The sequence below is a fragment of the Sphaerodactylus townsendi genome, unplaced genomic scaffold (assembly GCF_021028975.2).
Source record: "Sphaerodactylus townsendi isolate TG3544 unplaced genomic scaffold, MPM_Stown_v2.3 scaffold_28, whole genome shotgun sequence".
NCBI classification, from domain to species: Eukaryota; Metazoa; Chordata; class Lepidosauria; order Squamata; family Sphaerodactylidae; genus Sphaerodactylus; species Sphaerodactylus townsendi.
In genome coordinates, this window is record NW_025950451.1 from 324,862 (window position 1) to 345,708 (window position 20,847).

At 49.1% G+C, this 20,847-nt stretch overlaps 1 protein-coding gene across 1 annotated transcript in view; it reads right to left on the minus strand.

The window, feature by feature from the left end:
• Positions 1-6,793: 6,793 nt before the first annotated feature.
• Positions 6,794-20,847, minus strand: part of MSN (moesin) — a 78,806-nt gene continuing 64,752 nt past the window's right edge. Inside the window, exons 8-13 of the mRNA XM_048482929.1 lie at positions 19,536-19,699; positions 18,273-18,403; positions 17,974-18,134; positions 16,733-16,825; positions 10,491-10,724; positions 6,794-9,464 (exon numbers count right to left, since the gene is read on the minus strand). Coding sequence (XP_048338886.1) covers positions 9,300-9,464; positions 10,491-10,724; positions 16,733-16,825; positions 17,974-18,134; positions 18,273-18,403; positions 19,536-19,699 — 948 coding nt within the window. The 3' untranslated portion in view covers positions 6,794-9,299. The remainder of the gene's footprint in view (positions 9,465-10,490; positions 10,725-16,732; positions 16,826-17,973; positions 18,135-18,272; positions 18,404-19,535; positions 19,700-20,847) is intronic.

Consider the following 20,847-nt stretch of genomic DNA (forward strand, 5'->3'; position numbering starts at 1 on the left):
AGTTGCAGCTAGTAGACACAATACAATCAAACAAAGACTAATAGATCATGGTAGGCATCTGCTACACCCTCACAAACCCAGAACATGCTCTCCAGGAACATTCAGAATAACTCCCCCGGTAGATGCAAGTGCAAAGTATCTGACTACACGAAATGATCCAGTACATCGCAGAGCGTTCTCCCTACCGAGATTAAACGTCTTTCCCTCCGCAGTCACCCTAGGGAGATTTTCACAGACTCCATACTCTGCTCGACTGTGTTCTTGTAATGCTAACGAACCAGATACACTCATCCATATTATTCTTCACTGCCCCCTACATGAAGAAGTCCGAACACCTGTCCTCGGACAATTACTTGAAAATCAAAATGGTCTCCCGGACAAGGATCGTGCGAAGCTGTTGCTGATGGACAGGAAGGAAACAATAACTTCTACAGTGGCTGATTTTTTATCTACCATAATGGCCAACAGATCCTGCTACACCTATTCCAACATCAAGTCAAAAACATAAGATGCTCCCTTGTTGTAAACAAACTTTTAACCTACACATGATTTTTAAAAATATTCCCTTTATTTGTAAAATGCCATTAAAGGTTTTTTTTTATTTGATTTGACACAATACAGAAGATCTGTGGTTGTATCCCTCTGGTATTTCCAAAAGCTGAACAGCAGTTGTGTATGGATCAGGACCATGTGAACAGAGAGAAGGGAACCCATGCACCTCACCGTTCTGTGGCTATAACTGATGAAACCGCTTCGGAGGAAAGAGGTGGATGCGGTTAAGAAATGTTTAAAACTGTCACCAATATCCAAAGGGGCAAGGAATTACCGCTTGCAGCTGTTTGCTTCCTCAAGAGCTTCATGCCTACCTCCAACCCCTGGGCAGTTTCCTCACTGGTGCCTGGAAAACTACAGTTGGCCATCACACCCCTCCCCCTTCAGCTTTGAATCTTGGAGGCAGACGAACCAGGGTGGCACAGACCCTCCCGCCAAAGGGGTTGGGACTCTGCCTCTTCGGGGGAAGTTATTCACTTCCCCTGTGCAGCCAGGTGCTTTTTTCACCCCTGGGGAATTCTTGGTTTGTGGCTGTAAATTATCCCAGCAAAAAGCTTTGCTCTGCAGCAATCTGTTTGTGGAGACCTTCCCCCTCCCTGGAACGTGAGTGCCTGAGAGATGGAACCGGCGCCCCAGAAGTGGCGCTCAGCGGCTCTGCTAAGGAAGCCAGCCACAGAAACCCAGAGCAGCAGTACTTTGAAACCCTGCAGGGCCAAAGTAGACATTATGGCGGCTGTGAATTCGACCCCTGGCTGCCACCACCATTTTGGGGAAGAATTTGACCACTTTAAATAAGCTTCAAGTCCACACAGTTCAGGCCCAGGCAACCCACACCTTCACCAACACCCAAACAAGGCTGTGAATAAGCCTCTGGCTGGTGCTTCTGAGGACCAGTCTTTTCCACTTCCCTTTGAAGCCTTCCTTTCTTCATTCGTTCTTCATGTCACCATCTGTAGAAGCTTTCTCGCTGACTCTTCTCTCCCCTTTTGTTGCTGAGTCATGAAAATATGGCCTTCTGTATGATCCCCTACAGCAGAAATGCCAGTCATGTTTTAGCTCAACTAAAAGTTCTTCCCTGACTTCAGTTTTCTGCTGTCACTCTGTTCCGCCGCTCCATCCAGCACTCTGCCATCAAAGCTATTCATTTCTGTTTGGATGTCTCTGGAAGTTCCCTGCTAGCTTCCTGTCAGGTTGCAGCACAAGTTCCTCACCTTCCAAGCCCTCTGCGGCCTTGGCCCCCTTCTCTCAGTCCCTGCTATCACTAGATACTTCCCGGCCTTTGGTCCTTCCCTCTTCCAGCTCAGGGTTCCCCCTCCCTCCCTTCACCATTCCTCACTTGGGGCCTGGAACAGCCTCTCAGAATAAAGGTGTGGGGCTTCAGCTCCTTCCATGAGCTCTTCAGTCCCCATACAAGACCAGACTGAAGCCAACGCCTGAGGATATGGGGCTCGAGTGATCACAGCTGCTGCTTACTGACACCCCCCCTCTTTTTCTTTGCCTCCAGTTTAAGGCAGCTGCTGCATCTTCCCATTATGGGATTCTGCAGCCAAGCAGTTGCCCTCCTCCTGCATGGTATGGTCCACACTGGAAAATCCAGTTGCCAATTACTGTCCTTGGGCAACTACAATGCAACATCCCTGTGGCCATGTTGTGTGGATGCAACATGGCCTGTAATCTCTTTGGAACAGGGGCCCCAACCTCTTTTGCTCCATGGAGCACCAATGAAATAGGGAAAGGTAATATCAAACAGTCTTAGTTGCCATCTTTGGAGGTGACCCTCAAGGCTGTTGCCCGGTTTCCTGCTGTATGGCCGGTGTGCCCGCAAGGGCCAGAAAACACCTCTTCCCTAGTCTTTAGCATCCGCCGTGCATTGACTGCAGTACTCATTTGCAGCGTTCACTATGTGAGACTGCAGTCCCAGAATAAAGTTTTTCTTTAAAAAACGTAAGAATTTATTGAGAACTGAAACATGCGAGAGATAGACGAATTCTGAAGGATGTAGAAAGAACAAAACCTTAAACCCCAGCTGCCCTTGGCCCGCCCTCCTAGCCGGGCCCAAGAGCCGTAGTTACAGTAAAATAACAAAGGAAAGAATACCAACATTCAGATACAGAGTTAACATTACAAAAGACAGGGCTTGGCCATACCTTGGAGAGCTGTGGCTGCATTTTAGCTTTTGTTTCCTGGAAGGCTAGAAGGGGAAAGGGGGTGAGCCAAGGGGCCCATCCTGACATTCCGCCCCCCCAAAGGCCTCCTTCATGGATACAGGCGTTCTGGGTATGCTTTATGGAACGCCCGTACTAAGTGTGGTGCGCTAACATGTCCAGCGTCCACCCACTCATTCATCCCCTCCGGGAAATGGGTCCATGCCACCAGGTACTGCAGCCTCTTCCGGTAGACTCGGGAGTCTAGGATGCTGTGCACCTCCTGGTGTAGTTCCCCTCTTACCCGTTCTGGCGGAGGAGCCTCTTCTTGTGTGTGCCATTTGTCCGGAGAGGGCACTGCGTGGAAAGTGCTGTCAATTTGCAGCCAGTGGGCTTGGGAGAGAATTGTGACCCGTAAGGTTTGAAAGGCATGAGACATTCAGAGTTGGTTTGCCATTGCCTGCCTCCACAAAGCGAGTGGCCTTGGACTTCCTTGGTAGTTGCCCATCCAAGCACAAATGAGGGCCAACCCTGCTTTGCTTCCGAGATCAGGCTAGCCTGGCCCATCCAGGTTTGGACTTCCACTAGACAGGAGAGGCCCGTTTTTCTGAGCTGCTAACTTTAGCAGGAGTTCTGGCCTATTTCTGGGGGTGGGGGGCTATGGTAGCGGATCAGAACTCTCTGCCTGTCTGCCATTGTTACAGGGGCCCAGAGTTCCTGAGCTGGAAATTGCTGCCTCAACCCAAAGGGCACTTAGTGGGTGATCTGCACTCAAGTCACATGAAATACGACCTCTTGTAGGTGGCCCCTCCAAAGAAAAGCGGGGCCTAAACAAATAAAAGTATTATACAAGCAAACTAGTAGTCGACTTGCCTTTGGTCCCAGAAATCACCCTGGTTGCCAACCTCCATGTCAGGCCTGGAAATCTTGGAAAGCACAGCAAACAGCCCGGAAGATAAAAATAGAATTCAGTGAGATCTGAACACACTGGAAGAGTGGGAATATATGGACAACTAGCTGCCCAACAAGGAAAAGGGCAAAGTTTGGCGTCTTGGCAACAAAAATGAGAAGCATGCACAGGTGATGAGGTTACACTGTGTGTGGGCAAGATCTAGCGGTACGGGTGGATGTAAGCTGAACAGGGAGAACCAGTGTGATGCAGTGGCAAAAAAGGCTAATGCGATCTTGGGAGAGTATCAACAGGGACATAGCGTTCAAATCGCACGGTGTCATAGTCCTGCTGTGCCTTGATTGGTCAGGCTGCACCTGGAGTACTGTGTGCAGTTCTGGCAGCTTGCAATCATGGGTAAAAATCATGTGTGGAAAAGTGTGGGCCCGACATGAAGAAGATATTTTTTACAGTAAGAGTAGGTCAGCAGTGGAACAGGCTGCCTAAGTACATGGGGGTCTCCCTTGGCAGTCTCCTAACAGTGCCAGGATAAACATTTGTCAGAGACGCTATCGGCTGCCAATCAAGTATCTTTCTTCGAAACAGCATTGGTTTTTATTTGAAAGGTGTATTGCAAGTTTAGAAAAGATTTTATTATATGAAGACTTTACATCCCTATCCATGAAGTTAACAGATAAGCATTTTCATTTGTGATACACACACACTGATATTGTGGCAATTCTCTCCTGCCAAAAAAATTATGTGGGTTTAAGTTCTAGGTATGGGGTTGTGCAGACATTTGAGACCAACAGGGGAAAACAACAAAAATAACAGTAGTGGTGCCCCCTAGTGGCTCAGTAGAAACGAACAAAAGCATCTTCTTGCCATCTTAGAAAATGAGTTTTAGAATATTGTTCTTTAGGAATATTGTTTCCAGTTTCTAATATTTAGGTACAGCACAATAAAAAAAATCAAGTACAGGTCTCTGCTTGCTATGTACTACTGCACTGATAAAGTGAGCTGGTTTCACACCGGGGCTGCTCTCCACCATCAAGTGAGCTGATGCTTCAGCATTAGTTGTGTGTGGAATTGTAACAGAGGATCCCTGTGTCTATGAAATTATTTGCATCCCAAATTTTCTTTTCCATGCAGGGGCTTCTGTTCCATTATGATCATGAACAACACATTGGATTTACTGTAAAGGAGTCTGGTAGGGGCTGATAGGAATTGTAGTCCATGAACATCTGGAGAGCTGCAGGTTGCAGACCCCTGGGCTAGGAAAATTACCTGCATACTCTCCTGGACTGTCGGGGGCCATCCCTATTCAGTCATACAAAGCACTGCTCCCCTATCTATTCCTACTTTCCACACCATATAGTTTACAAGCCTCTTTTGGGGGGAGGTGGGAAGTAGATGACTTCGCCTCACTGATGAGAAGATGCCTTCATGGGAAGTCTAAAAGTGGGGCTCAGTCATCCAGGCTGGTTATATACCAGAGTCTCCATATAAGTGGTTGGTATCAGTTTAAAAAACCCAATTTGCAACCAATCCTGTGCTCTTACAAATTTAAAGAGTTTACCTTATGAGTCCTACCGTACCACCTGCTGCAGGAGTCAGGACCTGCCTTTCGAAGTCTGCTTCTATTGAGCCGTTTGTCCATAGAATCATAAGAGTTGCAAGAGACCACAAGAGCCATCACATCTAACCCCCTGCCATGCAAGAACAGACAATCAAAGCACCCCTGACAGATGGAAACCTCCAAAGAAGGAGACTCCACCTCACTCTGAGGAAGTGTATTCCACTGCTGAACAGTCCTTACTGTCAGGAAGTTCCTCCTAATGTGTAGATGGGATCTCTTTTCCTTCACCTTGAACCCATGACTCCTCGCTCTAGTCTTTGGAGCAGCAGAAAACAAGCTTGCTCCCTCACCAACATGACATCCCTTCAAATATCTAAATATGGCTATCATGTCACCCCTTAACCTTCTCTTCTCCAAACTGAACAAATCCAGCTCCCTAAGTCTCTCCTCAAATTTCATGGATTCCAGACCTTTGACCATTTTGGTCACCCTCCTCTGGACCCGTTCCACTTGTCAATATCCTTCTTGAATTGTGGTGCGCAGAACTGAACACAGTATTCCAAATGAGGTCTGACCAGTGCAGAATAGAGAGGTATTATTATGTCCCTTGATCTAGACACTATACTCCTATTCATGCATCCCAGAATTGCACTGGCTTTCTTGGCTGCCACATCACACTGCTGACTCATGTTCAGCTTGTGGTCTAAGGCTCCCAGATCCCTCTCACATGTAGTGTCGTCAAGCCAGATGTCACCCATTCTGTATCTCTGCATTTCATTTTTTTCTGCCTTATATTTATCTCGGTTGAAGTTCATTTTGTTATTTTTAGCCCATCTCTCTAACCTGCCCAGGTAATTTTGAATCCTGACTTCCTCTGGGGTATTAGTTACTCCTCCTAATTTGGTGTCATCTGCACATTTGATTAGCATGCCCTCTATTTCATCATCCAAGTCATTGATAAAAATATTGAACAGCACTGGGCCCAGGACAGAACCCTGTGGCAGCCCACTACTTCTCTGAAGGATGAAGATGAGTCATTGATGAGTACTCTTTGGGTTAGGTCAGTCAACCAATTGCAAATCCATCTAATAGTAGCATTGTCCAATCCATTTTACTAGCTTACTTGCAAAAATGTCATGGGGCACCTTATCAAAGGCTGTACTAAGATCTAGTACTACATCATCTAGTACTACATAAGATCTAGTATACTACATCATCAGCATTCCTTTTGTCTACCAAGCGTGTCACTCTATTAAGATAAGAGAGGAGATTACTCTAGCATGATTTGGTTTTGAGAAACCCATGTTGACTTTGAGTGATCACACTGTTCCCATCTAAGTGCTTACACACTGTCTAATGATCTCTTCCAGAATCTTTCCTGGTACTGATGTCAGGTTGACTGGGCGGTAATTGTTTGGGTATTCTTTTTCCCTTGTTTTGAAGATGGGGTTAACATTATCCCTCCTCCAGTCCATTGGGATGTCTCCTGTTCTCCAGGAGTTCTCAAAGATTATAGCAAGTGATTCTGAGATGACTTCTGTTAGTTCTTTTAATACCCTGGGATGTAGCTCATCAGGGCTTTGAGATCTGAATGCATTTAAGGTAGCCAGATATTCCAGACATAAAGGATTCAGTTGGTTTAATCTTTATTGGCACTGGATGAAGGACAGGCTGTGCACCTTGAACAAAAACCTTCGCAAGACCAGACATCTGACCGACAAGGAGCTTTGTGCTTAGCCACAAAGACACAGGCTCCCTTGCAGCCTTCATGAGGGCTGGTGTTTTAACACAACACATAAAAAGGTTGGTTGAAAAGGAGACATAATTTACAGCAAAATTCAAAACACAAAAAATAAAAGCAAGGCAAACTGCTTAATAGAGTAGCCCTCTCTAGGAGGATAGTATATATCCAAATAGCAGTAAACAAAATGGGGGGGGGGGGGAAGGAAATAGGCAAACCCTCCATGTATTCTAAGAAATAATAAAAAAAACCTGTGTCTAGAAATCTCACTGTAATACTGAATGCTTCTTACATTAACTTCCTTGCAAAATATTATCTCTTTACAATACAGTATACATTTTCTTGGGAGAAGGGGACAGTCTCCCTCCCCCCCACAAACGCTTCAAAGACTAATGTTTTCTAATTGTGCATAGCTAGAAAAGAATTAAATCCATCTCATTAGATACCATTGGAGTACATAATACTGGTAAGATCAAGGAAGAACTGAAAGGACTCTGCAAGGGTTGAGACTCCCCTGCACAGACCAGACTGCTCCTATTCCGGACCATTTGGAAGGAACGGGACACCGGGCAGAAGACGTTCCTGGAGCCAGCAGCAAGGCCAGGTTGGCGTGCCTCCAACTGCCAGAGTCTGTGCATTTGCTCCCTGGGCAAGGGGGGGTCAGGGTGGCCATAAGGACTGGTGCGCCAGTGACAACTGCAGGCAGAGGAGCAGAACTCCAGGACCAGCTGCCAAATGGCAAAGGGAAGCCACATCGACTCAATGCCAGAAACTTTTCAGTAAAGAGGACTTAAATTAGTTCTGACATGTTTCACACACGTTTCACAAAAAGTCTCCGAGCAGTGGGGCTGCATATTTTCAGGAGAGATGGAGGGGCTGACCCACTGCATCCCCCACACCTTCATTTCCAAAAGGCACATTACATCTATATAGAAGGAACAAATTGGCTGGCTGCTTTGCATCTTTGGAAAGGACACTGCATTGCTTATTTACGAGGTGTTTTGGATGCCTAACGCAGCTTTTTGGCCACGCATCACTGAGGGTAGCTTCTGTCTTCCTGCCACTACAGGCAGCTTTCAGTTCTGTGTAGTGAGGAGGTTACTGAGGCTAAATCAAAGGCAACAAGGGATGAGAAGAGCAGAGGATCCTGCCCTGGAATGAGTTTTAGTGAAAGAGAGGCTGGCTTCCTAGGCTAGAGTCTGCCCTTCCCCATTTTCTTCCAAGGAGGTCCACAGCCATTCCCAACAGAGCCCTGATGAAACCAGACTCTTCCTCCATTGAACAGAGGGAGTCCAGAGTCCCAGCATCAGCCGGAATGAATGAATGGCAGGCTCTGTTGTAAAAACAGGATTGCACCTGAAATGCTGGTCCTCTAGCTACTCCAGCCAATTGATCTTTCTTCTTTAGATCCTTTAAAAGCACAGTCATGGATTCCTATTCAAACAGGAGCAAAAGGGATCCCAAGGCAAGAAGCTGGCAAAGCTGCAGAAAACAAAACCAGTTTTAAATCTAAAACAAAAGGCCAGCAGCCGAGAGAAGCGAAGAGTAGTCTTGGCCATGGAAATGAACAAGACCTCATGCTCCCCTAAGAGGGCGTGAATCCTCTGTAAGGCAACTTAGCAGGTCTGGCGTGTGCTGGAATCTCTCCCTGAAAGGTCTACTTGTGAAATTATGCCTCTTCTTTCCCAGGAACGGAGGCTATCGACCCCCTATGAAAAATACTCTATATTGGCAAGATGAACGGACACAAATCTCTGCAGCTGTACAAAGCTTTCCTACTCATAGTCACAAAAATGTAGCTTTGCAGTAAAGGCATGACTAGATCAACCCAGAATAGGCAGCTGAAGGAAACCAGCCTCTTAGAGGCGTACATGAAGTCGCCAAAAAGATATGCAGGTTCGAACTGGCCTACGGAATCCTGGGAAGTCACGAACAACTTTGGTCCTGGGGGGAAAGGCACACATGCTATTCTCGACGTTGAAGCCAGTTTCTGTTAAATGTGACAGCTGCTCACTGTCATCATTAGTCTTCTCTGAAAAGCAGAGAACCTGCCCTGCATCAACGGTGTTGCAGCCATCCAGGGGAGACTGGCCTGGGGGCTCTGTTAGTTGCTGGTGCCCCAAACGAGGCCTGCAGCTGCAGCACGGCTGATAGGAGGCCCCAGAAAGCTGCACAGGAAAGGTTAGCCCACAGGAAGTGGAAAATCTCTCCCCCACCAGAATCTGGCAAAGAAGGAAGGCACAAGTGACTATTTGGTCCTATGCTGAATGGCAGCAACTGCACAGAACTCTCTGACTGATGGATTATTCCTCTGTACTAGTTCCAGCATATCAGTTACACATGAGTAGCAAGGGAAGGGGGGGAAGAGAATGGGGACCATGGGAGCAGGAATGGTTACATGGACTCAAATTCATCAATGCGCTGCTTGGTGTTGCCCTGCCGGATCTGGCGCAGTGTCTTGTACTTGTCGCGCCCCAACCTCATGTTCTCGGCATGGATCATGTCGTTGGCCGTCTTCTTTGTCTCATCTCGGGCATTGGCCAATTCAGACGTGAGAGCCTGTCAAAGAAGGGGAGAGAAAGAAGGCAAGATGTGGCCCCATCAGTGTGGCCCACTTGTAGTTTAAAGCCCTGGAGGGATCAGAAGGGCCAACAGGGAGGGAGCTGTGACCAGCGCGGCTGAGTCCGCCTTGGGCAGAAGACGTCTCCCTCCCTCCCACGCCCTCTGCAGGGACCTCCAGGCCTGGCCATGGCCAGAGGCGGCCCCTGAGGCCCAGAGGGAGAGGGCTCCTGGCCGTTCATCTCTGTGTGCTACACCCAAGGCATGGCACACCTTTCTCACTCAAAGTTTGCAGGAGTGGAGTGATAAGAGTGTAGAGTAGACTGTAGAGTGACAGACAATTTTGTAAACTGCATACAAATATGTTTTAAAGAGACAAACAAGTGGAATGCAATCCTAAGGTCCCAAGACGCGCAAGTTCCATCACTGGCAGGCCGTGACATGCAGTGCTTGGGATGGCCCAATTCCCACCACAAAAGACAGCACTCAGTAGCTGGGTCTGCCGACACGTTCAGCCATTTATGTGGGCTGTGAGAGAGATGACTGAGTAGTGATTCTGTTTCAAACAGACACCTGCTTCTTGGGGAAGATTCAGAAACCTGTCTAGATTTTTCTGGCACCAGTCAGTGCATTTTGCATTTCCCTCCTTGGCTCACTGTTTGTGCTGCTTTCAAGAAATAGGGGATCTGCACAAAGGTAGTCCTAGGATGTTTGTACTGATGAGCCAAGATAGCTTCGCTGGGTCTTTCTCACCCATACACGGGGCATAGTGGCAAGTGCTCACTGCCAAAGGCTTTTTGGCTTGCATAGCTGGCTGATTATTTCCTAAGTTAGAACCTGTGGGAAACTTCATGAAGAAGAATGCTGCAGCTTTCAATGTTCTGGTACTCCCACCATACTGGAGGGAGGAGAATATGGTGGCTGCTACTTCTGTGAAAAGCCACATTTGTGGATCTGTGCGTGGACCCTGAAGGAAGGCAGGTCCATCCCTAGCCTTGGCCACAGTCTTCCCCAAATGCCCCTTACCTTCAAATGTTTCTGAACCCGTACATTCTTCTCTGCCTCCGTGGTCCGTTGTTCCTCACTGCGGTCCTTGACAGAGGCGTGAGCCCTCAGCTCAGCGCTGGCCTCGGCAGCATTCTCATCCTGCTCATCGTCATGCTCGTTCTCAGAATGCATGGGCTCGGGAACATGAGGAGTGCTTGTGGCGGACTTCAGCTCCTCTTTGGTCCTTTCTAGGTCCTCTTGAACCATTTGGGCCTGCAAAGAAAGGATAACATCTCATATGCAAGTTAGCAACTCAAGGATGTTTTCATGAGGATATTTGTCTGCTTCTTCTTTACATATTTATCACTAAAGGACGAAATACCAACAATAAGGGTTATCACCACATCACAAGTCCTAAAATTCATGAACATTTTTACTGGTTCCAGGGTCCTGACGAGTTGTGTGTGAAGTATCATGATGCACCTTTAAATAGATGAATGACAGCAAAAATCACGCAAACAGCTAAATTACTGAAGTCTTCTCTCCTTTTGGATTCTGCCAGTTTTCCCATTGCCAATTGGGGGGGGGCACTCTTGCCCAATTTGTCTCTTTACTGCAGCTCCATCCCACAGACTGACCCCCAGCATTTCCTCTTCAGCAGTCTTTCATCAGCAGAAAAGCTGGCATGACATGGCCAAATCTGTGGATACATAAATCTAGGCACTGGTGCCATGAAGTGATGAGATAGATCCTTCTACAAACATGAGAAAAGACCCAGGCTTGCAGAAAAATCTGAACTAGAAGTAGCACCTTTAAGAAACAAACGTGCTGTCAGTGGCTGCAGTTAAGCAACCATAATGGTACTGCCAGTTAAATCCTTGGTTTCTGTCAGTAAACCCTTTTGGCCTTTGAGGTTAGACCCAGCAGCAATCACCAAGCAATTTACTATGTGCCTTGCATGACTTATCCAAGATTGGTTGCATGCAATAGATCAACAGCAGCCACCTTATTAAGGCCAGTTTGCTGAGAGTTTCAGAATAGGATTTGGGAGAACCCAGGTCCAAATGCCACTCCGACATGGAAACTCGCTGGGTAAACTTGGGCCGGTCATACACTTTCAGTCTAACCTACCTCCCAAGGTTGTTGTGAAGATAAAATGGAAGGGAATGATATAAGATGCTTGGGGTCTGCAGTGTGGACAAAGATGGGTTCCAGATGTGGTAAATAAGTAACAAATATAGCTGAAGATGGTGGTGGGGCAGAGACAAAATGTAGGTTGGTTGGTGGGTCAGAAGAAGAGAAGTAAGCAAGAGCAGACGGGGACTACCAGGAAAAGAGAAAATAGAGGAAAAAGAGGAAATAGTGTAAGGAGGGCCCTGGCACCTTCTCAACCATCCAACGGGGCCTGGCCTGGCAACTGGGCCTCCACAACCCTGCCAGACTGCTGGAGGGAAGGAAAGTGAAGATGGGAAGGAGGAGATACAGGTAGGTGGCCTAGCAAGTGGGGAGGAGAGAAGGAAGCAGGGAAAGGGGAGGGGCCACTGGGGCTTTCAGGGAAGGAAAGAAAAACTAGTGGAGGGGGAGAGGAATGTGGTGCCTCCTGCAAGTCCTTGTGGGTTGCTGTATCCTAATAGCCACGATATAGCTCAGAACTGCCAATTAGAATCACTTCAACTGCACTGCATGTTTACATACTTTGGCCACTCAAAGGCAATATTTGAAACCACACTGCTGTTTACTGTGAGCTCTAGAAAACAGCCCCCCCCCCATCCACACACACACTTCCAAGAAGGGAGGCATCCATAAACATCTTGATATCAGGAGATGTAGAACCTAAGGGGGACACCTGGGGTCATGGTACGGAGGTCTGTCCGCTAGAAGAGGGTTCTGATAACTGACTGGGGAATTTAACGTTCACAGAACTGGCTGTTGGCACTGGAGCTGAACGCCCAACTAAGCCAGTTTTGCAGCAAGCGCATTGAGAGGCTTACATGCCTTAACACCATGGGAGTGGATGCCATCAGGCCCAGCAACCTTTGAATGCAAATTTCTGGTTGCAATCTCAGTCTCTGGAACTGATGAGGCAGAGGCAAAGCTCTGTCAGGTGGTAGGAAAGCCCTGGAGGCCTCCAAATCCAACCTGGTTCCAATAAAGTCAACCACTTGAGTGGGTCACAGTTCGGACTTCTGCATGTTAATCACCATCTAAAAAATTCAGTGTGGACAGAGTGAATTCTACCTGTCTCACCAGGGTGAGAGTGGAATCAGCCACCAACAGCCAGTCTTCCTAGAAAACAACAGACTGTACAACCCAGAAGGATGAACAGTTACAGCTGACATGAATTTAGTAAAAGTCATGGGGACAGCACAGTGCATTTGTAGCTGGTCTCCCCACACTGGAAACGCAGATAACCTCTACAATCCTCTCTTATTGCAATGTAAAAATACACATCTTTCAATCCAGTACTGCAAACCAATCATTTGGCTGATGCAAAGGGAGGAGATTTGTCCAGGATAACATATGGAATTTTCTGACCCTGAAATGCTTGCTAAGGGTCTGTAAGTTCAAGACGGGTTTCTTACCCCTATCTTTTTTATCTATAATAAAATACCTGGAGTATAAACCATGCTTCAGTTGATCAGGGTGCAGCTTTCTGCAACAGAGTGACTGCCTCCAACTGAAGTTCAGGGGGTGCGGGCAAAATGGAGAACTAACTCCGAAAAACAACAAAGGGACTTAAATTCCAAAGCATAACCAACTTTTATCTGCAACACCCAGCTGTCTTGGTGACAGACTCCCAACTGGAACAGGAATTGCAATGAACTGGAGTCATCTCGTCACTCAGAAGGCTTGCTCCCCTTCCCCTGATTCTTGGGAGGGGAACAAGGACGCTCACTTTCCCTCTGCTGCTGGGAAAACTTACCAGGCTCAACCTGAGGAGTATAACCAGATCAGTTTTGAGGAGCATAACCTGAGGAGTATAACCAGATCACCGAAGGAGAATAAGGGCACTTGTACTGTCGTGAGTGGTGAGAAAAGTACCTCTGCTTGCATGCAGGCTGCTGTACTATGAATCCCAAGGATTTGGCCATAGTTGTATCTTTCTTCATTTTATACAGCATATCTATCATCTGTGGACTCATGGAATAAGTTTGCACCCCTCTTGCCTCGGCATCAGTCAACAAAGCAGAGACCCACGAGTGTTGCCTACCACAGATGAGGCCATTGACTTTGTGGTTGAATCAACCACACGATGGGCAGTGTTTAACTGCTGGTAGCCTGTACGGCGCCCTCCTAACTGGGTGGCCTTTGCGATGGCCTGGCTCTCTGGTGGGATGAGTTCAATGAGGCAACTCATCCTGACCCATAAGTGAACTTGGTAGCGCAAGGAGACTGTAATGAAACTGAAAGCCCTCATCTGAGGGTCCCCATACAGTAGAGCTTATGCACTAGTATGGTGGTTTCCAACCTGAGATACGCATACCCCAGGGATAGATACCAGAAAATTTGGGGGTAGGTGAAAAAAAATTACACAATGGGTTTACTAATCCCAGGGTACAATTTTAGGGAGATGGGTTCTCAAGGGGTATGTGAGTAAGCAAAGGTTGGAAACCACTGACCTAGCACATCCAGCTTCCTCCCCTCCTGGTCTTGCAGGGAGGAGTGTGATCCCATCCGTGACCTCAGTGGATCACACTATCAAAGGGTTAAGTGGAAGATGGCAGAACATAGAAGGGTTCTGAGGCTGGACCCTGTAAAGACTCTTTAGCTTTCTCATGGAAGACTGCCATGGAGCAGAGTGTTCCCAGTTGGATTCTGCCATGTCCCTGAAGGTCACTGGCAAGGCAATCAGTCCAGAGGATTTTGAAGACAGGATATCCATGATCAGATCATCCATCACAGTGGGTCTCAACCCTCCTAATGCCACAACCCTTTAATACAGTTCCTCATGTTGTGGTGATCCCCAACCCTAACATTTATCCATTTTACAGATGGAGAACACTGATGCAGAGAATCTTAGGCAACCCCTGTGAAAGGGTCGTTCGACCCTCAAAGGGGTCACGACCCACAGGTTGAGAACCACTGATCTATCACCTGTACCGGTTCCTCATAAGGCAACTTCAAGGATGCTGCCATCCAGATCAGTTGTTCCAAAGAGACCCTCAGATCACCAGAAGGGGAGATGCTGATCAGTTCCCCCAGTATCCTTTTGAGAAGAGCTGGCTACCAATGCCATCTCCAGGTAGTTAGTCTATATGATAGTCCATTTCAGAAGTGGCATCTGAGAAGGAAGGCTCCATAGGAGAGCAGCACTGGTATGTGTAATCTGTCCTCCCAACGATCTGGATGGCAAGATGTCAAAGGGTATATGGCAGTGCGTGGAGGCAACCTACAATGGTCCCAATTGGAAACACCATGGTACTGCTTCCCAAAACTTCTGGGGGACCTTGTCAAGGAAGGCTCACATAGATCAGGAGGTAGTACTGATGCCCAACGCCTTGACTCAGACTCTCCTGGTGCCAAGGAAGAGTACCCTCAGGATGATGCTGATGGTTCCACAGGCTCCCATGCAGTGGGGTAGCAGGGGACCTCCACAGCACCATCTTCATACGAAGAGTGTCTCATCTCCATGCCTCCAGATCATAGGGTAGGTGTTGGGGGATGGTGCCTGGTCTCCAATGATGATCTCCACATTGGGTCCGAGGAGCGCCTTGGCGATGAAGCTCCCCATAGACTCTGGACTGATGATGTCAAGGCAAGCCATCTTGTTGGCAGTGATGGTGCCAACCAGCCCTGAGACTGAAGTAAAGGGCGGGTAATAAATGTAAATAAATAGAAATTAAAAATGAAATATAACGGCCCTGGCCGGGCTCTTAAGGAGTCAGAGTAGCCCTTCGAGAAGATGTTTTGGTTAGACTTTGTCCCCTGGAGCCCCTTTGTGAAGAGCAATCTTGGGACTTAGAAATCAAACTGTGACGGTGATCCATTAAGGTGAAGTTCATTTTGAAGAGGAAGCCCCATTTGGGGACCTCTCTGTGGGCTGCTTGTTTTCTTTTTTGGATGGCAGCTCAAAAGAAGCCTTCACCGTGGCCTGCTTCTTCACCCTTGTCTACTGAAGCTGAGGCAGCCGATGGAGAATCGTCCCTTCCTCTCCTGATGGGCAAGGGAATGCTCGTAAAGAACAGCTTGCAATCAGAAGGTCCTGACCAGCTTAGCTTTCAGGGCAAGCAGAGAACAATGCTTACAAGATGAGGGAACACAGGCCTCCCTGGGGCAAAGAAGGCCATCGCTATGCCTGTCCATTTTTGCCGATCCACAAGTGGAACATTTTTAAAACAAAGTTGTCCCCTTGGAGGAATCCATCATGACAGCAACGTTTGCTTCACAAACTTCAAGAAAAAAACAGTACTGAGCTTGCAAGCACCCCCCTCCCTCAGGCAGCAAAAGAAGAACTAAGGGATGAGCACCTCCCTCCCTCCTCTCACCTGACTGTGAGGTGGGAAACATCCCACCCTTGGCTTGGGGAAGGGGGGGCCTGAGTTTAGCGACCAGCTTGCCAGTACTCTCCGTGGTCAGTTCCAGTTGGGGGGCTGCACAGACAGACTTGGCCCAATCCAATTTTGCAACAAGCACAAGGGGTTTAAATGAATTAATGCAGAGGGGTGATCAGCGACAGGTTTCTGTTCACTGCTATGCCCACCCCAGCTGTTCAACAATATGGAACATTATATCACTCTGCATGATGGAGGGTTCTGCGTTAAAGACATTCCGAAGTTTCATTCCTGATTTAGCCCCCACGGGCATAACTTGTTCATGCAAAACCATTCACAACAAAACCCAGAGCCTGTAAACGCTAGGTGAGAACCACCGCCAAATGACGAGCAGGGGACTGTGACAGACAGGCCTCTAGGTGAGTGTGGGCAAGGAGGCTGAGAAAGGTCCTCTGTGGCCCTATCAAACGGCAAAGGCCCACAACATTTGAGGCATTCTGTGTGGGGCTCAATATAATCCACAGATGGGTTGGCTTGCTTGAGCAATTGTTTTTATAAATGCAAGCAACCAAAAAGCAGACAAACTTGCACGCAAGAGAGCACGGTGGATATTGGAAATCGTGGATTTGGTACGTGCATGTGCAGAGTCACACCCACAGCCAGCTTGCCTGCGGGTTCCCCTTCTCCTCTGTAACTAACAGAGTCCTTTAGAAACTACACTTTGGTTGCTATGATGCACAAGGCCAGGAGGTCTTCGGGGACAACAAAGGAAAGGAAAGCCCCACTCACTTTCTGCTGCCACTCCACAGCCTCGTTCTCTTTCCTCTGCCGGGCGACTTCCAGGTGCGAGATCCGGTTTGTGAGTTCTGACATCTCAGCAGCCTGAAAAAAGCAAAAGAGCACAATTGCTGGTGACGAGAAGATTGACCCTTGAAGTCCAGATGACCCCTCTGGTTTTCCGTACTGCAGCCGTAATCTCAGGTGGACACTATGAACCCACCACAGCAGGGTTGTTTTGAAGTTTGTTGACCACCTTGGGAATGGCACTGAGAGTTTGCTCATGGTCTATGGTGCCAGTGTGTGTGTGCGCGCGCGCACGTGTGTGTCCATTTGCACCCCTTCCTAAACAGCAGTTCCTAGGACAGCATGGCCAATTGGCCATGCTGGCAGGGGCTGATGGGAATTGTAGTCCAGAACATCTGGAGTGCCAAAGGTTCGCCACCACGGTCCTAGGAGATCTGCTTTGCAGCAGATGAAGGCAACCTATTTGCCAAGTCACATCTGCCCTTCCGGTGGCTCCCAGAGACAGAGATTTTCTTGGCATCCAGGACCTCCTTTCCCCCTTCGCTACTCTGATCTGGCCTCCTACACGTGTCTAGTGCACCCGATGCCACAAAAACATCACCGGAGCTCAGTTCCCGCACAAGACGCCCCCAACACCCAACTCAGCAGCTTTCCTCTTCACTGCGATTCAAAGCCTAAGAAAACCGTCTGATGCTGGGGAGACCGCTGGTCTCGGGGCAGACGGTGCGCAATGCCCAGATGGGGGCAGGGCTGCCCATGGGTGGAAAGTGGTGGAATTCACAGTGGTGGAATTCAGCAGGTTCGCACCACCAGTTGTTAAAATGGTGCTTGTAAACAACCAGTTGTTAAATTATTTGAATCTCACCCCTGGCCAGACGCCTATCAAGAAGTCAGTAGGACTACACTGGGGAGTAGACAGACAATGGCAGAGCACCGGTGTCAGGCCTCAGCACTTCCTGTTCCAGTGATCTTGGAGGATACAGCTGCAAGTAACCAGATCTCTGGGGAGCTGCTGCCAGTCACAGCTACTGGGATAATGCAGACTCTGTGGAAAGCAGGCTCATGTGTTCTCTGTGCAATAATGCCACCCCCCACACACACACACTCCCAGGCCCCTACCACCCACCCACCCACTCAACCCCAGTCCGACATAAGATCCTCTGGCATCTACTCTAATTCCCCTCCTTGGCCCTTAATCTCTGGGGGGAGAAGGCTGGCCAACACACCAGCTGCTCCTGGGTCTTCTTCTGGTCATGAGATGCCTTCAGCAGGGCTTCCTTCGCCTCCTCGGCTTCCTTCCGCTCTCTGGCCAGCTTCTCTGCTTCCTCCTGAGCTCGTTTCCTCTCCTGCTCCAACTCGAGGGCTCTGCGGGTCTGCTCTTCCAGTTCTAAAGGGAAAGGGAAAGCATAGCAGCCTCTGCAGCCTCCACGCACAGACCCCACCCCAGACCCAAGAGGAGATGGCCCGCTCCACAGGGCCAGCATGCCATCTGCACGCCTGCGAGAGTCCTCTGGCGACGCCTCACCTAGCTGAGCTTTCTTCGTTTGCTCTTCTATCTGCCGGAGCCGCTCCATCAGCTCTTCCTTTTCGCGCTCAATCTTCTCCTTCTCCTTCTCCGCCAGCTCTCTCTTCTTCTTCTCATTCTCCAGCAAGGCTCTAAGAGAGGGGAAACGTCAAGCAGGACTCACGCCCCCCACCCCCCCGAAATAAACTCACGACTGATCTTGGTCCCTCCTGCCTAGGTCTTTTACTTTTAAGCTCTGCACGTTCTGTTGAGCACAAAGAGCCCGTAAGAATTCCCCACACGTCTGGCATCCAGAGCAGAAGGGTTTTTGCCTGGATTAAAAGATGCCAGAATCCACTTCAGGATCACAGAAGGGGGCAGCATCCTCTTGGCTCTGAGCATCCTGCCTCTCCACTGGCTCCACCAGCCACGACTCTCAGGTGGGCCCGTGGGCCGTTCCTGGGATCCCGAGGCCTGGCGGCTTCTCTTCAAGACTCTGCAGACATCTCTATCCCCCCTCCCCACATTTCAGGCATCATCACTGCTCATGTCTTGGAGAAGGGCGGTGGGCTTTCGATGCCATCCAACAACAACGTGGATCAATGGATCAAGGCAGGTTGGGGAAACCCGGCACAGCTTGGAGGTCGTTATATTGATTGCACCCTTTTGAGAAGAGCAGTTTCCAGCCGCCTACACACCTCCCTTCCCCGTGTCCATCCCACCCAGTGGCCTCAGCCATTGTTCACTCACAGGGGAAAAGCACAGATGCATGAATCTGCCTCACGCGGGCCAACCATTGCCTTGAGCTGGCTGGCCCAGGCTGGCCTGATCTCACCAGATCTCGAGACAGGGGCGGCCCCAGTCAGCACTTGGATGGGAGATCACCAAGGAAGCCCAGGGCTGCTCCACAGAGGCAGGAGAGGGCAAAACACCTCTGGCCATCTCTTGCCTTGAGAACCCTGTGGGGTCACTATCAATACGCTGTGACTTCAGGGCACTTTCCTTGCAGAATCGCCAACCTCTCCCTTCCCTCCCCACAAAGAAGGGCTGCAGGTAGCAGATTCCAGCCCCCGCCCAGCTTGCTTATATCCCGGGTGGTTTCTGGGCAGGGGCAGCGAAAAACTCACCTCCTAGCACACTTTGGGAACATTTTGTCCCACCAGTGGTCTCTAATCCTGGCACAGGAGTTCCTCAAAAGGGGGCTACACAACAGAGCACCAGCACTGAAAACACTGCGTGGGGTTCCTCTGGGAAAAACTAAGTCCAAGACTCGGCTGGACCCACCTCTCCATCTGCTTCTGATGCTTCTCCTCCCGGGCCTGGGCCTTCATTTGCTGCACCTCGATGGTGTCTGGCTTGCGCCGGCGCATGTAGAGCTCATGGTTCCCCATGCAGAGAGCCAGGATGCGCTTGTTAATCCTCAGCCGTGGGGCATAGAAGACAAAGTCCTTTGCAAGAGAAGGAGGGGAGACGACTCGTGTACTCAGGTACTCCCCTTCTTTTGCAGACCACTGGCAAGACCAGGCTAATCCCCCCCTTTAACTTTTTTTACACCAGGTAGGCCAACAGGGTCTCTAGCAGTCTTTGGCTTAGAAGAGAGGCCAGACAGCTGCAAAACTGGAGAGTTGTCTGAAGCTGAAATGTTTAAAGGTGACCAGCAAGAAAAAACCTTCCCAAGCTAACACCACGAGTCTGCTCAGACACTCTGGAAGCAGCATGAAAAACAAACATCCATAAAATCCAGACAGCGGAGGGATCCACAGCCAGATTAAAACAGCAGATCTAAGCAGCAGGTTGGAAAGATTTTTTGGTAGGTCAGCAAAAGGCACCGTTGGGAGGCATCATGGCGCAAGTGCCACTCACGCCCTCCCCTGCAGAAGGGAGGGAGATGGACAGGGCAGGGGTTCCTCCGGGGTTATGTGGGAACAGGGAGCCTCTATTGCAGAGTGCAGGCCCTTCAATCCCTGGGACTTTGGAAACTCATCTGCAGCACTCTGAGCTGAGCCCAGAGGTCAAGGGCCAAGTGGCTGAGATAGAACAGGAAGCTCTGCTCGCGGTGACTCTCAGCAGCCTACAAAGGCAAGCCCACACAAAATGCAAGATTCCTAAAGATGGGTGAGGAAGGAAAAATCCCAGCCCACATCAGGTGCTCCACCTGTTTTTTGGGGAAAAAGCTTAGATAAATGCATGGCTGAGTCCAGCCTGCGCACCAGGGCAAGACAGACAGGGCCTGGCAGACAGCACTCGTCTGTACAAATCCAGATATCTGCAGGCCTGGAACTGCAGCCTTCCAGCACGAAATGCTCCCTGACAGAAACCCAAGGATTCCACAAGAGAGAGGACAGCAGCCTCCATTCTGGGGTGTGATAATCAACTGACCAGCAAAATGGATGTCCTGGGGCTGCAGTGGAGGGCTCATGTAAGCTGAACATGCTCAGAAATATGGTGAAATGTTAACTGCAACAGTGGGGGTTTGGGCTGAGAAACTGTAGCAGCCGTGGGACATCTTGGTCAAGCCAGCTCTGCAGCCAGTCCTTGATGCTCTAGTGTTGGGACCAGGTGGTGCCAAACCTACTGTAGCCACATAGTTTCCCCA